This window comes from Podarcis bocagei (genome assembly GCF_964188305.1).
Source record: "Podarcis bocagei genome assembly, chromosome: 5".
Classification (NCBI taxonomy): domain Eukaryota; kingdom Metazoa; phylum Chordata; class Lepidosauria; order Squamata; family Lacertidae; genus Podarcis; species Podarcis bocagei.
In genome coordinates, this window is record NC_138129.1 from 11,059,175 (window position 1) to 11,075,746 (window position 16,572).

At 47.4% G+C, this 16,572-nt stretch overlaps 1 protein-coding gene across 2 annotated transcripts in view; it reads left to right on the forward strand.

Moving 5' to 3' along the window:
• The window catches only part of GATA5 (GATA binding protein 5), a 57,321-nt gene extending 43,044 nt beyond the window's left edge, over positions 1-14,277 (forward strand). For both annotated transcript variants that reach the window (XM_081196528.1, XM_081196527.1), the window contains exons 4-7: positions 9,238-9,363; positions 11,152-11,239; positions 12,613-12,737; positions 13,513-14,277. In XM_081196528.1, coding sequence (XP_081052654.1) covers positions 9,238-9,363; positions 11,152-11,239; positions 12,613-12,737; positions 13,513-13,668 — 495 coding nt within the window. In that variant the 3' untranslated portion in view covers positions 13,669-14,277. The remainder of the gene's footprint in view (positions 1-9,237; positions 9,364-11,151; positions 11,240-12,612; positions 12,738-13,512) is intronic.
• Positions 14,278-16,572: the final 2,295 nt, after the last annotated feature.

The following is a 16,572-nucleotide window of genomic DNA, read 5'->3' on the forward strand; positions in this document are numbered from 1 at the left end:
CGATCAGAAGGTCAGTAGTTCGAATCCCTGCGACGGGGTGAGCTCCCATTGCTCGGTCCCTGCTCCTGCCAACCTAGCAGTTCGAAAGCACATCAAAGTGCAAGTAGATAAATAGGTACCACTCCAGCGGGAAGGTAAACGGCATTTCCGTGTGCTGCTCTGGTTCACCAGATGCGGCTTAGTCATGCTGGCCACATGACCCAGAAGCTGTATGCCGGCTCCCTCGGCCAATAAAGCGAGATGATCGCCACAACCCCAGAGTCGGTCACGACTGGACCTAATGGTCAGGGGTCCCTTTACCTTTACTTTTTACTGCCAACATATAACACCTATTATTATTTATGGTTTATTAAATTAGTATACCAACCACCATCCATAGATCTCGGGGTAGTACACTGCATAAAAATACAAGATAAAAACGCAAAAGACATAATAAAAACAAGAACGAAACAAACCCGTAACACCCTCTTCCACAAACACATTTAAAAGGAAAGAGAATGCTAACCAACCAAAGGCCTGATTGAAGAGGTATGTTTTTGCCTGGTACCTAAAGATGCATAATGGAGGTGCCAGGAAAACATCCCTGGGGAGAGCATTCCACAAACAGGGAGCCACTGCAGAAAAGGCCCCGGCTTGTGTTGCCACCCTCTGGACCTCTGGAGGAGGCCCAGGAAGAATGACCTCGGATGATGATTGCAGGGTCTGGGTTGGACCTTGAGTTATTGTGGTTCTGAGCTGTTTGAGTTGAGGTTGCTCCACTAACTGCCAGTATGTTGAATGTACTAGGAGAAGAACTGTGGCTCAGAGGCAGAGAATCTACCTTCCCTGCAAAAGGGCCTGGCTTCAATTCCTGGCATCTCCAGGTAGGGCTGGGAGAGGAGCCTTGGTCTGAAACCCTGGAGAGTTGCTGCTGCCAGTCTGTGTAGACGGTAATGAGCTAGACAGAACAATGGATCTCACTCAATATGGGGCAGCTTCCTATGCTTCCACCAACCTGTTTTCAAGGTCTTGCTATTGGCATACAAAGTCTTAAGCAACCTGGGGCCAGTGTGTATATGAGATCACCTTATTCCCCATTCCTCTGCCTGATCTTTGCATTCTGCCACTGAGGCACATCTGAAGGTGCCTACAGGGTCAGACTCTCTTCAGCAAGAAAGTGTGCATTCAGTGTAGGAACTTTTACGGAACCTTTTGCAAAAGGTTCTTCATATATGTGACTTTTTCCACTTGCAATTTTATTCTGAATGCATCCAAATGCAGGTTTTAAAACCACGTGACTGCTACTCCCTGCTTTTCTTTTCTTTTGGCCTGCTTTTCAGGTTTGGGGTTCCAATTTTAGGTTTCATAAAGGAAGCCCAAGCTTTCAAAACGCACAGCCATTCCCCAGATTCAGTCTGCAAAACTCTGGCGCCTCATGGTTGGAGTCAAGACTGCCTATGTTTACATTTAGCAACTTCACACTTCATCTAATTTTATACTCTGTGGCTGGACTCCAGCTAACTCGGAGTAGACCCACTGAAAGTAATGACCCTAAGTTAGTCACGTTCATTAATTTCAGTGGGTCTACTCTGAGCAGGAATAGCACTGGATACAACCCAATGCGTCTTTCCCTTCCACTCTTACTCACCGAGCTTTAAAGTATAACATTCTTCCCTCCCCCTTCAGTTGTTTGGAGAATATATCTTACATCCCTGGCAGCAGAAATGTTGACTTGTCCTTGGGATTCCAAAGGTATTTCCCATGACCTTCCTCTGTCTTTGCTGGATTAAAACTATTCAAGCCCTAAACGTAGTATTGGAAAGGGAGAGGAAAATACACGGTGGCAGCTGGTCAGTGTGCACTTGGAATCTGCCTTAATCAAAGTTAAAAAGGGGGAGATTGTGGGCAAATTGTGCAATTCTAATCGCAGTGGTGAATGAAGATAAGCCCTTTCCTAGTATTGCTGTTTCTGTTTCTTCTTCTTCTTCTTCTTCTTCTTCTTCTTCTTCTTCTTCTTCAATCACTCGTAGCCGAGTAAGATTGTCTTCCATTAACACAGTTTTAACAGTGAGTCCGTAAGTGACTGTGGAGGCCAATTCTGGATCCACACGTCCTTCCACAGTGGGGACATAGGTTTCTGGGCAGGAGTTGATCATGGTGAGGGTTTGCCAAGTATACCTTCCTCTTAGCACATTTCTCCCTTGCATCCTGAGTTCGAGTGTCTTCAAAGCCCATGACACCTTTGGTAAAGGCTGTTCTCCAATTGGAGCTCTCACAGGCCTGTGTTTCCCAGTTGTCGGTGTTTACACTACATTTGTTTAGATTTGCCTTGAGAGAGTCTTTGAACCTCTTTTGTTGACCACCGGCATTATGCTTTCCATTTTTAAGTTTGGAATAGAGTAGCTGGACATGAAGATAAGATCTAACCTAATATTGCTGGTTAACCTCCCCTTAGCCCCCTCTCCGAACCAAGCATGCATCTGGAATCAGAGTTTGACTAAGAACTAAAGTGCCTGAAGAAGGTTAGCCAGAGGGGAGAGTTGTCCATCTCTTTCCCTCAGATTCATAGGAAGGGACCACAAGGATCATCTAGTTCACGGGTGTCAAACACAAGGCCCGCGGGCCGAATCCGGCCTGCCAGACCTCGTCATGTGGCCCGTGGCATCAAGGGCGAGGAAGCCTTCCCTGCCTGCTTGCAGACAGGGCTCCAATCGACGCACCCCGTCGGCCCTGCCTACCGGCCGGTCCCTCAACTTTCGCCTGCCTCGCGGGCCGGGCAAAGAGGCTTTCTGCTCGCTTGGTCTAGTCCGGGGCTCGCTGCGGAGGAGGCGGTCCCGCGAAGCTGAGCTCGGAGCCGGCTGCCTCCGCCCCTCGGAGCCTCCCAGGCGTGGCTGCTCGAGGGGGCGGGTCGCGCGCGCGGCAACTTTTGGAGCCTGAGGGAGCTGCGGAGGCTGGCAGCGAGGGCAGGGAGCGAGAGCCACGCTTGGGACGCTGCTCGCTCGGGCCGCAAGAAGAGGCCACTGCGGCGCTGCAGCTGGCGAGGAGATGGCCGGGGGCGCGGGCGGCGGGGCCAGGGGCTGGCTGGGGTCGCCCTGGTGGGCGGGGCCGGCAGGCAGGGAAGGGAACGTGGAGGCAAGTGGAGAGTGGGGACCCAGCGCAGGTCTTGCCGCAGGCGGCGCGCCCTGGCTGGGCTGGGAGAGGCGAAGCTGCTGCCGGTTCAGCTGCGCAGAGTGGGGTGGAGGGAGCCGGGCGAGCGGGTGGTGTGCCACACCGCAAAGCAGGGGCGTCTCCCACCCCGAAGAGGACCGCGCCAGCATCTGGGCAGCTGGAGCAAAGTGCGAGCCTGCCAGCAACTTGGCTGCGGGAGCCTGGCTACGAAACACCGCCCCCTGCCCACGCCAACACATCGGCTTTCTCCGGGCCGGAGGACTTGGCGGATAGCCCCCTCCCCAGGAGCAACTGCAGCAGCTCGGGGCCCCAGCAGGACATCCTGGCCACCCGCGCCCACAGTGCTGCTGGGGCTCCCTTGCAAGGAAGAAACTGCTGCTGCCCAAACTGCAGCTCCGTATCCTCCGACTCCTGAGTGCGGCGGCAGGGCGGGGGGAGGCAAGATTTGCTTCTGCTCTGCTCTGTTGGGACAGGCTCCTGTCTCCTCCCCGTTGGAGCTCCAGTCTGCCTGGAAGCCCATCTCGTCATCTTTTTAAAAAATCATTATTATTTCTTCTTCTATTCTTATTTAAAATCGTACTGGAATAGGTATATTAAATAGTGTATAGGTTCAAGACAACACACACCAGTGCCTAAGGAAAAATAACTTTGATAAAGTCCTACAGATACAACCGGCCCTTTGAGGGTGACCAAACTGCTGATGTGGCCCCCCGATGAATTTGAGTTTGACACCCCTGATCTAGTCCAAACCCCTACAATGCAGGCATCTTTTGCCGAACGTGGGGCATGGACCCATGGCTGTTTCTTGGGTGCCCACACAGTATGATCAACAGATGTACAATTTGTGCACACAAATCATTGAGCTGTTTATTCACAGGTAACATTCAACAAGTGTACACCAGAGTACAAAACAGTTGAGCTGCCTTTCACACAAACACTTGTGTGTGTGTGTAGAGTCAACCATATAAAGAATTGGAGAAAATAATTGTTCAGCTGAGTATCGTGTGTCGTTTGAGCCACAGTGACTCTGGGTGCGACTCTCCATCTTGGTTCAGTCCTCTGGCTTTGTAGCTGAGGCTGCATATGAGCCTTTCCTCTGTGCTTTGAATGAAACACATTACAAAGTCCACGATACCAAAAGCTTATCAGCTGCATTTGGCTGCCGAGCGCAGTCTGGGGTGGACTTTCTGTTTTAAGGGCTCGGTCTGGTTTTGTATAAACAAACACATCGGGGCGCAATGTTGAAGTCAACAACTTCCTAGCCAAGGTCAAAGCTCTGCAAAGGCGGAGTGGCATAGGAAGAGGAGGGAGGAATTCACTTTCTCTTTTTTTAAAAAAGCACAGTAAGAATAATGCTGGAGCTTTTGCAACAAATGTGCCTCCCTCCCTCCTTCCCTGACAACCAAAATAGACCTTCGTCTTTTACCACTATTGCCAAATGCTGGAGAGAATTTGTAATCTGACTGTTTCTCTTCTGGAAGAGTAGTCCTTTTCCTACAGGGCTCATCTGCTATGGTCACAGTCACACCATATGTTTCGATCACTCTTATATGTTTTTAAACAGTCATGGCTTCCCCCCAAAGAATCCTAGGAACTGTGGTTTGAAGGGGGCTGATAGCTGATGGGAGACCCTTAAGAAATGACATTTCTTAAGGATTTTGTTTTGGGGGGAAAACCATGCCACTGTTTGATCAAACAATATCACAGCAATCCTTACAGTCCTAGTTGATTTTACTTTAATTAACAATATTGTGATCTGTCAACACTTTTTTTCATTATCATGATCACAGTGTTTAACCAATAATAATAATAATAATAATAATAATAATAATAATAATAAATTTTTATTTATATCCCGCCCTCCCCAGCCGAAGCCGGGCTCAGGGCGGCTAACAACAATCAAATAATCAGTCAAATAATCACACAATCTAAAAATATTTCATTATAAAAATTAATTAAATCAAATTGATGGCAACCAATTAAGCAAAATTCTGAGCAGGTTGCCAGAGGAGGGAGTCAGGCTGCGCCCTGACCAAAAGCCTGGCGGAACAACTCTGTCTTGCAGGCCCTGCGGAAAGATGTCAGGTCCCGCAGGGCCCTAGTCTCTTGTGACAGAGCATTCCACCAGTTTGGAGCCGCAGCCGAGAAGGCCCTGGCTCTAGTTGAGGCCAGCCTAACCTCTCTGAGGCCTGGGACCTTGAGGATGTTATTATTTGCAGACCGTAGGTTTCTCTGTGGGGCATACCAGGAGAGGCAGTCCCGTAGGTACGAGGGTCCTAGGCCGTATAGGGCTTTAAAGGTTAAAACCAGCACCTTAAACCTGATCCTGTACTCCACCGGGAGCCAGTGCAGCTGGTATAATACCGGATGAATGTGCTCTCGCAGCGAAGACCCCATAAGGAGTCTCGCCACGGCATTCTGCACCCGCTGGAGTTTCTGGGTCAGTCTCAAGGGCAGCCCCACGTAGAGCGAGTTACAATAATCCAGTCTGGAGGTGACCGTCGCATGGATCACAGTGGCTAGGTCAGGACGAGAGAGATAAGGGGCCAACTGCTTAGCTTGGCGGAGATGAAAAAATGCCGCCTTTGTTATAGCTGTAATCTGCGCCTCCATAGAGAGGGAGGTATCAAAGATTACACCCAAACTCTTAACGGCCGGTGCTGGCACTAATTGCACCCCCGCAAGAGATGGGAGTTGCCCCCTCGATCCCATATCGTCCCGCCCCAGCCAGAGGACCTCTGTCTTCGAAGGATTTAACTTCAACCGGCTCCCACGTAACCATCCAGCCACAGCTTCCAAACATCTGGTCAGTGTGTCTGGGGCCGAGTCAGGATGGCCATCCATCAACAGATAGAGTTGGGTGTCATCAGCATACTGATGGCAACCCAGCCCAAAACTCCGGACAAGCTGGGCGAGGGGGCGCATAAAGATGTTAAAAAGCATCGGGGAGAGAATTGCACCCTGAGGCACTCCACACACCAAGGAGTGGCGTGATGACAATTCCCCCCCAAGCGCCACCCTCTGTCCCCGACCAGAGAGAAACGAGCGCAGCCATTGAAGGACTGTGCCCTGGATCCCCACGTCGGCAAGGCGGTGGTCCAGGAGTTCGTGATCGACCATGTCAAAGGCTGCTGACAGATCTAGAAGAATCAGCAGCCCCGACCCGCCTCGATCCAGCTGCCTGCGGAGATCATCTGTTAGGGTGACCAGAGCCGTCTCGGTCCCATGACCAGCGCGGAAGCCGGACTGGAATGGATCCAGAGCAGATGTTTCATCCAGAAACCTACCAAGCTGTTCAGCAACCGCTCTCTCAATCACCTTACCCAGGAATGGAAGATTCGAGACCGGGCGGTAATTGGATAGATCTGAGGGATCTAATGATGTTTTCTTTAAGAGCGGACGCACCACCGCCTCCTTCAGTTCCCCTGGGAATATCCCGGTGCCAAGGGACAAATTGATGATATCCCCCAGGGGGGCCCGCACCTCGTCTGGACACGCTCTAATCAGCCATGACGGGCACGGGTCAAGAGGACAGGTGGTGGGATTTCCAGCTTGGAGGAATCTGTCCACATCGGCTGGAGATATCCGGTCAAAGTGGTCCAATACTGGACCCGAGGACAGTCGAGGGGCCTCCAGTTCCTTTATTGTATCCAAATTGGCAGGGAGGTCATGGCGGAGCAACAGGACCTTCTCCGCAAAAAAGCTCGCAAATGCCTCACAGCTAATTTTGTTGAGGTCTGTAGCGTTGGCCATTTTTGCTGTAGCCGCTGTAGAACGTGACCTGGCAGAGGAGGAGGGATGACCCCATATTACCGGTACATACAGTGGCGTAGCGTGGGTTGTCAGCACCCGGGGCAAGGCAAGTAATTTGCGCCCCCTAACCCGTGGATTTGCGCCCCCTAACCCGTGGATTTGCGCCCCCTAACCCTAACCCCCAGATGTTGCGCCCGGTGCGGCCGGCCCCCCCTGCACCCCCCACGCTACGCCACTGGGTACATATTATTATATAAAGCAGTGGGAGAAAACAAACACAAAACATTCAGGCCTGGACCTGGAAAGCCCAAACCTGTGCCTAGAAATGGGGAACAAATGTGTGGGTGAGCATTTAGGAACTTCACAACCAGAATGCTAAAATGTGTCATTCCACTATGTCTTCCTGAAATGCCGGTCACCACTGTGGTCTTTGCAATACTTCTCGTTCTGATTCCTGTTCCCCTTCACTTAATTCATCATTTGTGGGGACCAAGTTTTTAATAGCAAAACAAATGGATGCGCAGTTTTTTTGCATTGTGGGTAATTTCCAAGGCGATGGGGTGATGCTCATGAAGAACTGATACTTTAAGGCTGTGAAATATTATTGAAGCACCTAAAGTGAGAGTATGCTAGTTTGCAAGATGTATCTGCTGCAGGACTGCACGATATCAAGCTGCCAGTTTGGGGTGGAGGGTTAGAGAGCCTTCCCTCATCACAGAATCATAGAACTGTAGAGTTGGAAGGGACCCCAAGGGTCATCTAGTCCAACTCCCTGCAATGCAGGAATCTCAGCTAAAGCATCCATGGCAGACCTCTGCTTAAAAATTCAACCTCTGTTTAAAAACCTCCAAGGAAGGAGAGTCCACAACCTCCAGGCTAAACATGCTCAACTCCCTCAACCATTCCTCATAAGGCTCAGTTTCCAGACCCTTGATTGTCTTGGTTGCCATCAAAGCTTCCTGGATATTTTTAAAACACTTCTCATACACACACACACAGAGAGAGAGAGAGAGAGAGAGAGAGAGAGAGAGAGAGAGAGAGAGAGAGAGAGCAGGCTAACTTTTCATGTGAAAGGAGGAGTGCTTGTTTTTACCAGGCACAAATCCAATGGTATGATTCTCACGCTGGCATCTGTGCAGCAAATCATCGCACACATCACATGGAACTGCTGATTGCATGTAGCAGTCAAAATATGTGTCTCTGTTTGGGTCAGAGACTTAGCAGTGGAACAAGTTGGGCTCCATAATTCTAACTCGTAAAACTTTCTCATTTGAAGCCCTTAAAAGTGAAGGGGTTACAACAGAGCCAGAGAATCTCTTAATTTTCTTCATGAACATGGGCACATGTATGGACATACCTTGAAGAAGACACCAGGGGCTGGTGAGAATTGCTTTGGGCGGTAGTGGTAGGAGATTCAGCTCATCCAGGTACCCTTAGCATTGTCAGTTCTTGCATTGTAATTTTTTACTATTTTGCTTGTTTACACAACCATCATGCGAGGAAGGCCACTGGGTTATTTCTCACTCACTCACTCACTCACTCACTCACTATGTGTGTATATATACCGCATTTTTCGCTCTATAAGATGCACCAGACCATAAGACGCACCTAGTTTTTGGAAGAGGAAAACAAGAAAAAAAATATTCTGAATCCCATAAGCCAGGACAGCCAGTGGGATCGCAGCGCAGCGATCCCGCTGGCTGTCCTGGCTTATGGGATAGCCATGCGCAGCCTCTCCCGGGCAAGGGGAGCTTTCATCCCACTGCCCAGGAGAATCTGTGCACGGCTAAGGCTCCCCCAAGAGCCGTGCTCCCTTTAAAGAGCGCGCGGAGTGTGTGTGCGCGGCTCTTTAAAGGGAGCGCTGAGCAGAGCCTCCCGCCTGCATTTGCTCCATAATGCACACACATTTCCCCTTACTTTTTAGGAGGGGAAAAGTGCATCTTATAGAGCGAAAAATACGGTATATACAGAGTGAATCCTTTAAAAGAGGCCCTGTGGATATAGAGTACACATGTTCCACGGGGCCTCTTTTTAAAGACTCATCCTGTATATTTCAACAGTTAACAAATTTAATAAAAAAATATATAGTTTTCCACTGATATTCAGTTACCTTCTCCACCCAGTACATAGGTATGGAATTCATTCCCCCAAGATGGTAGCGGTGACATCCATCCTGGATGGCTTTAAAAGGCAATTAGACATGTTTATATTTGATGTCACATCAACCCCTCATCTTCTAGGAAATGGGCTTTATCTCAGATGTGATCATTTCCTGCCTGATGCAAATGCAGCATCGCTTCAGCACCACCCCACTTATATATATTTCTTCCTTTTCAGTCCTCCTCTAGACGCGCCGGTCTCTGCTGCACTAACTGCCATACGACCAACACTACGCTCTGGAGACGGAATGCAGAAGGGGAGCCAGTCTGCAACGCGTGTGGATTATACATGAAACTGCATGGGGTAAGGAGCATGTATTCATTAGCCTGGTATTCTGTGCATGTGTCTCTTCAAACACAAAGCCCCAGAGAAGTAATAAATGCAGAAACAAGTACAATATACAGAAATAAATACAGGCGCGCACACCTCAATTTATGCCGGAGTTACGTTCCAGGTCACCGCATGCATTGGCAGAACGCATTAAGCCGCCCGCCCCAGCCCTCCTCCTTCCGGTGCCGAACATAATAATAATAATAATAATAATAATAATAATAATAATAATAATAATAATAATTAATTAGTAATAATAGTAATAATTAATAATAATAAATTATTATTTATACCCTGCCCATCTGGGTGAGTTTCCCCAGCCACTCTGGGCAGCTCCCAATCAATGTTAAAAACAATACAGCATTAAATATTAAAAAACTTCCCTAAACAGGGCTGCCTTCAGATGTCTTTTAAAAATAAGATAGCTGCTTATTTCCTTCACATCTGAAGGGAGGGCGTTCCACAGGGCGGGCACCACTACCGAGAAGGCCCTCTGCCTGGTTCCCTTTAACCTCACTTCTTGCAATGAGGGAACTGCCAGAAGGCCCTTGGCGCTGGATCTCAATGCCCGGCTGAATGATGGGGGTGGAGACTCTCCTTCAGGTATACAGGACCAAGGCCGTTTAGGGCTTTAAAGGTCAGCACCAACACTTTGAATTGTGCTCAGAAACATACTGGGAGCCAATGTAGGTCTTTCAGGACCGGTGTTATGTGGTCCCGGCGGCCACTCCCAGTCATCAGTCTAGCTGCTGCATTCTGGATTAATTGCAGTTTCCGGGTCACCTTCAAAGGTAGCCGCACATAGAGCGCATTGCAGTAGTCCAAGTGGGAGATAACTAGAGCATGCACCACTCTGGCAAGACAGTCCGCAGGCAGGTAGGGTCATCCTGCATACCAGGTGGAGCTGGTAGACAGCCACCCTGGACACAGAATGAACCTGCGCCTCCATGTGCATCAAACACACACAAATTGAGAGTGGCCTGTATGTAGTTAAAAACAATGACTCTAAAAGTCAACTCACAAAAGAATCAGACACAAAAACCCTTCTACCCAACAACAGGATGGACAAATACTGCCATAAAGGCAGCACAATATAGTGGTCTCCATCAGTTCCCAAATACTTGAGAAAGAAACGTGAATTTGCCTTCCTGGAGAGAATGTTTTGCAACTGAGGGGCTACCACTGAAAAGGCCTGTTCTCTCATTGCTCTCCTCCAAACTTTTCTTGGAGAGGGCACTGAGAGAAAAGGCTTCAGATAACTATTTTAGGGTGTGGGTCAGTACTTATGAGATAAGGCAGTCTATAAGGAATCAGGGTCCTAAGCTGTCTAAGGCTTTATGCACCATTTTGATTTGAGTTCAGAAGTGGAATCTGCATTCGGGCCAGAACCTGTGCCAGTGTACTTTGCGTCTTTCAAAAATGTGGACCTAGGTTTCACCTGTCCCAGAGACAGAAGACTGTCCTTGTTCAAGAAGTAAAAATACTGTACTCATCAGCCACAGCTATTTCTCTTAACCCAGTAGTGTAGGAAGGAAAATGGAGGAAATATGGGTGTGTGTGTCTGTCGTAAGGTTCTCCAAATACTCTGCCTCATGCATCTACTAGCCCAAGGACTGCCAATGAGAAAAATGAACCCCTCTGAAGGACAAGGACACCATGTGCATTGCACAGATACAGTGACTATAAAGCGAATACTGGAGTGCTCTGCAGAAAAGCAAGTCAAAGCCGGTACTGACGATTCTTCCTCTTTTTGATGTCAAGGTACCCAGACCTCTGGCAATGAAAAAAGAAAGCATCCAGACGAGGAAGAGGAAACCTAAAAATATCACCAAAGGAAAATCCTCAACAGGTATCAATAATAATAGTAAATTATAAAATAAATGCCGTCTCGGTGCATGCATGGCTGTCCTGCTCAAAAAAGCTTACAATCCAACCTTCTACACTGCAGAATTAAGGAAAGGAAGGCAGTATCTGCATGATTTGATCCTTTGATGTCTACCATTGTGAAGCAGAATTCATGAAGTGTTCACACAGTTCATACACACTATGGGGTCAGCTACATTAGTAAAAACAACAAAAAACAACAGCAGTGTTTTGAATGCATTATAAAGATCCAACACCAGATGGTGCTGGAGAGCAAAAAGAAATTATTTGCGATTTTTCATAGGTTTTTTTTCTTGTAACAATTTAATTTCTGACTTATTTATAGCGTCGTCGTCCCCGTGTGTAGATCCAGCCCATGTGTTCACACAGAGAGTTCATCTTTCTCTCTGTGTGTGATCCACAGTTCAGCCAAGGTTTCCCTCTGTGTGTTTAACCTTCACCCTGCCACACATCCAACCCTAGCCAAACCCACAGTCTGAAGAGATGCAACCCAGAAAGAATTATTTCTTATGATTCTGCTGGCCGGCTAGTTAGACCCTCTGCGATAACAAAGGATAAGGGTTAAAGCAAGGGCAAGGGTGAGCTTGAAGGATGACAATTATAAAAATTAAGATTAAATTATAAGTGATAAAATTAAAATGCTTAGTCCTTGTTTGGCTGTTTGGGGTTGACGTCCCCATTAAGATCTTCTAAGGTTTTCTAAAGTATTTTCTATTTGTGCAAACCTTGGGGACTGCTCCTCTTGTGTGTGGATGATACTGTTTTGGCTGCAAAAGGATTGGCACAGTGGGTTGAATTTGCTATTGGTAATGGGATAAAATAAAAAGGTAGGGAGCCTATTCCAATCTGAGGGTTGTATTCCATTGCAGGAACTTTCTGGGGGCCACATGCAGTGATGGTAGGGGCCAGAGGTGAAAGCAAGGAAAGCAATGGATGTGATTGTTGCCTTTGTACAGTAGGCTAGATTCTTCATCCTTCATCCCCAAAGCAAGAGCCATTATCACAGTTCCAGAAAATGTGACATCTAGGCAAACGTTCTCAAGTAACATGCAGAGGAGAGTCAGTGAGAAGTATGGGGTGGGGTAGGGTCTAGGGAGGGTCCCAAGGGCCAAATAGATATCTCTCAAGGGCCACATTCAGCTCCTGTACCTGACGGTTCCTTGCTCCTGAGAAATAAGCAAATGTTTGGTCTCAGAGGCCTTGCACAGATGTCAGAAGTTTGAAGGAGATGGAAATATGAATAAATCATATGGCTTATAACTAGCAATAATAATGCAATCTGCTTCTGCTTCACACTTTCATTAATGTATGTATTCTTTAAAACATTTTATCTTGCAGGGTCCACCAATTCAACCACCAATTCCCCTTCCTCCATCACAAATTCTGAAAGCACCGTCACTTTAAAAACGGAACCCTGTGTAACAGCGCAATATCCAGGGCAGTCGATCGTGGCAGCTTCCCAGGTAAATGGATGATGGGAACTGCAGTACATCTTGACAAATGATATGATATGATATGTAGCATGCTCATGGATTTTGTGCTGCTGGTGGAGATGATAATGATGGACTCCTCTAGCAGTGATTGGCCAAGCTGCCGTAATTTCAGAGTCTCCTGGGCCAGTTAGAAATTGGCATAGTCTTAGAGTACAGCAGGCCGGAGCGGAAATAAAGGCCTCTATTAAAAATGGAGGTCTATAAAAGGGGGCATTAGACCAAAGGAATTATGGGAATGGAGATGAGTCCTGCAGAAGAATGAGTGGGAGACCTGAAGAAGGAATACAAGAGTTTAGTGTTTCTCCCCAGCTGTTGGACCAAACTCCCATCATCCCTGACTACTCATCCTGCTAGCTAGGGAAGATGGGAGTTGTAGTCCACCACAGCTGGGGACCCAAGTTTTGAGAAACACTGAAAGGGAAACTAGAAGCAGGGAGGCATAAAGAAGGATGGGGAACCTGTGGCTCTCTGGATGTTGTTGGACTCCAATTCCCATCAGCCCAAGCCAACAGTGGCCACTGCTCAGGGGTGATGGGAGCTGTAGTCCAACAATATCTGGAGGGCTACAGGTTTCCCATTCTTTGTGTATACAGCCACGAGCTGCAGAGATCAGGAAGACTAGAGGTCTGACCCATGTTAAACATGTTAGTCTTTATGGTAGGGGTTAAAGCAACCAATGCAATAGAAATTTCACCTGTAATGGGGACAGCAAGCCCATTCATTTCTTTGTTGCAAATCCTTGTAGGGTCCAAGCCAATCTGAAGACGCTCTGGCTGACAGCCACACACAGTTCAAGTATGAGCCAGAGGACTACGCCTTCTCTGCGGCCACCATGACCCAGCAGTCGGGACTAAGCGTTCCTCTTCGCCAAGACTCATGGTGCGCCCTGGCACTGGCCTAGGAAACTGGCCTCCCATTTTTAAAATTGAAAGCAGGCAGCAAATGAACCTGTTGTTCCCATGACGTCAGTGGATAGCAGGCAAAAAAAGGACCTTCCTACCTTAGTACTTTGGGTGATCAATGTGGGTCTATGTTTTCTAAATGCTGGCTTCTTTTTCCATGGAAGATGCACCATTTGAACTGAATATGGCCAATTGCCTCCCTCTTGACACATCTGACTCTATGGGTCTCTTTTGCTCTCAGAAAGTTTTCAAATTTTACCGGCACCAATCGAAAGCGGGAAGAAACCCTGACCTCTGTTCGGAGAATGAGGTATCTATCTTCCCCATGATCCATTTTAAGGAAATAAATCTCAGAATCTATACTTTTGTTCACAGTGATTTCAACTCCCCTCTTTTTATGACTCCCCTGTGTGCAATTTTACTCCACTTCCCAATAAAGACTATAATAGAAAGTGGCACCAAGTAACTTAATTTTATTAAAATGTAAACAAGTCTTGCCTTCCTAATGTTTATTGGTGTGGGCAAGGCAAAGGGGGGAGGAAGGAGAGGAAAATAAACCTGTTTAAAAACATTTGCTGTTTTATATTAAAAAGAAAATACTTCTGATAGTGTGCTACCTTCTGGAGTGTCTAATTTATCACCATTTTAAAAAAATAAATCGCACAGAGAAATTCTCTTGAACTGCTCTTCCAAGCATTCTGTTGAAGGAAGTTTCTCAACACACCAGCCCATCACACTGTAGCAGAGCTGGGGCCACTCCCAGTCATCAGTCTAGCTGCCACATTGTGGATTAAGACTTTCATTGCCTACTTGTCATATTATACACCCAGCGTATGGTCTGAAGGCACATGAGGTCACCATCTTGCTGAGGTTCAGCAGGTCTGGGTCTGATCAGGGCCTGGAACCCCATGACCACCACCCTGGGCTCCATGGCTGAAGAAAGGTAGGGTGCAAATGTAAGAAAGTAAATGAATCTATCTATCTGAGGTCGTACGCCTCTGAATGCCAGTCACTAAGTTACATGAGCCAGAGTTTGCACTGATGGTCCACATGGGGGCTTCCTATAGTCATCTGGTTGGCCCTGGACAAGATGAGCCTTTGATCTGATCCAGCAGGACTCTTCGTTATGAACTAACTACTATGGAAAATGGTGATTACTGTGTTTTGGGAATTTAATTTTGACTTTCTAAATACAGGCATTTGAATCTTTGTAGCTCAGCTTTGCTCTTGCCCTCAAAGGCCAGTCAAACGCAAACAGAAAAGCTTGGGGCCAGGAGATTTCACAGCACTGCAAATACCTGACTGTCTTATCATACAGCAGAGGGCAAAGACTTGTTCTGTGTGATCCTTGAGGACAGGACGAGATCTAATGGGCTTAGAGGAGGAGGTTGGAATTTTAGTTGTCTATCAGGGTGGTAAGAGCAGCTCAACAAAGGAACTCATAACCTAGAGATTGGCGGGTTCTCCAACTCTAGAGGTCTTCAGGCAAATATTAGGCAGCCATATCTTGGAGATGCCCTATCCCTGGATTTGATGGGTTGAGCAGGGGGTTAGACTAGCAGGTCTTGGGAGATCCCTCTTACTCTTGGAGAACCCCTTCAAGTTGGGATCTGCCAGTATTCAGTGAAAGTATATTACATTCAATGACCTTGGGTTCCTTTCCAGACCAGCTTCTGTAAACAAGTGAGGATTTCCCAAGATTATTCGGGGACCAATATAAGGAGATTTGGAGAGACCCAAACTTACTGTTTTCCCCTGTTGAAATGCTGTATGGAAACAAAAATGGGAGTGAGAGAAGTGAGTGGTGAGGTGTCATCAGCTCAGCATGACCAATTGTGTGTCCAGCAACTTTGCTTCAATCTAGCAGGAGCTATTTATAGCCAGGAAGTTGTCAAGGAATTACCCATTATTATGGAAACAATCTGGTTCAGGGCTTCCTGCACTGGTTGTTTTCCTTGTCAAAGAGAAATATGTGGTTTGGTGGTGTTGTTGTTTTTTTATGATGTCAGACACACACAATGTCCCACGGTACCGAAGGAGAGAGGAGATGGAGAGGAGACTGTCTGTGAATTATGGGGACATTGTTAGTTCCCCGGGAACTAACAATTGATCATTAAACCACTCTGCAATTATAGCTCTTTGAGGGGAATAGGGAGTCTCCTAGCAATTCTCAACCCCCTTAACAAACTACGCTTCCCAGGATTCTCTGGGGTAAACCATGGCTATTTATAATGCAGATGGTGCCTTACTTCTGCCACCTCTGTACATACTTGTTGGAACTCCACAGTGTCATAATAGGATTATGAGGTGAGTAACCTCCTGAAGCAAAGAGCAAGAAAATGGCTTAAGGTGTGTAGGATTTGATGAGAGATGTTGGAATGAAGATACTGGATGCTTTAGACTGCTTGAACAAAGGGGGACACACACAGAGAGAGCTATTTTAAATCCATTGACCATCAATCTTGTAGCCAGTAGCGGGGAATGGGTGGCCCTGCAGATGTTGGACTCCACTTCCCATCAGCCAACAATGGCTGCTGCTCAGCTCCAGCCACCATGGGTAATGGTCAGGGATGATGGCCATTGGACTTCAACAACACCTAGCAAGCCACAGCCATGTCCAAAGGCAATAGCCATGTTCTCAACCTTGTCTGCATAAGTCATTTTGTAAAGCGGGCACAGAGAGAACCAAAACTCTGCCAAGAGCTGACTCCCGATGGCTCCAGTAGAGTTATTTATGAGCTGCTGGTAAATGCGGACTGTACACTTGCAGCTTAAAGAAACAATGACAGCATGAGGAAAAAACGAAACAGTTGCTCTGCAAGCCCAACCTGCTTCTGCAGAGGGCTGCAAGGGGGCTTGTTGCAAGGCATCCATTATTTTTACACCTGAAGTATAATGGAGCA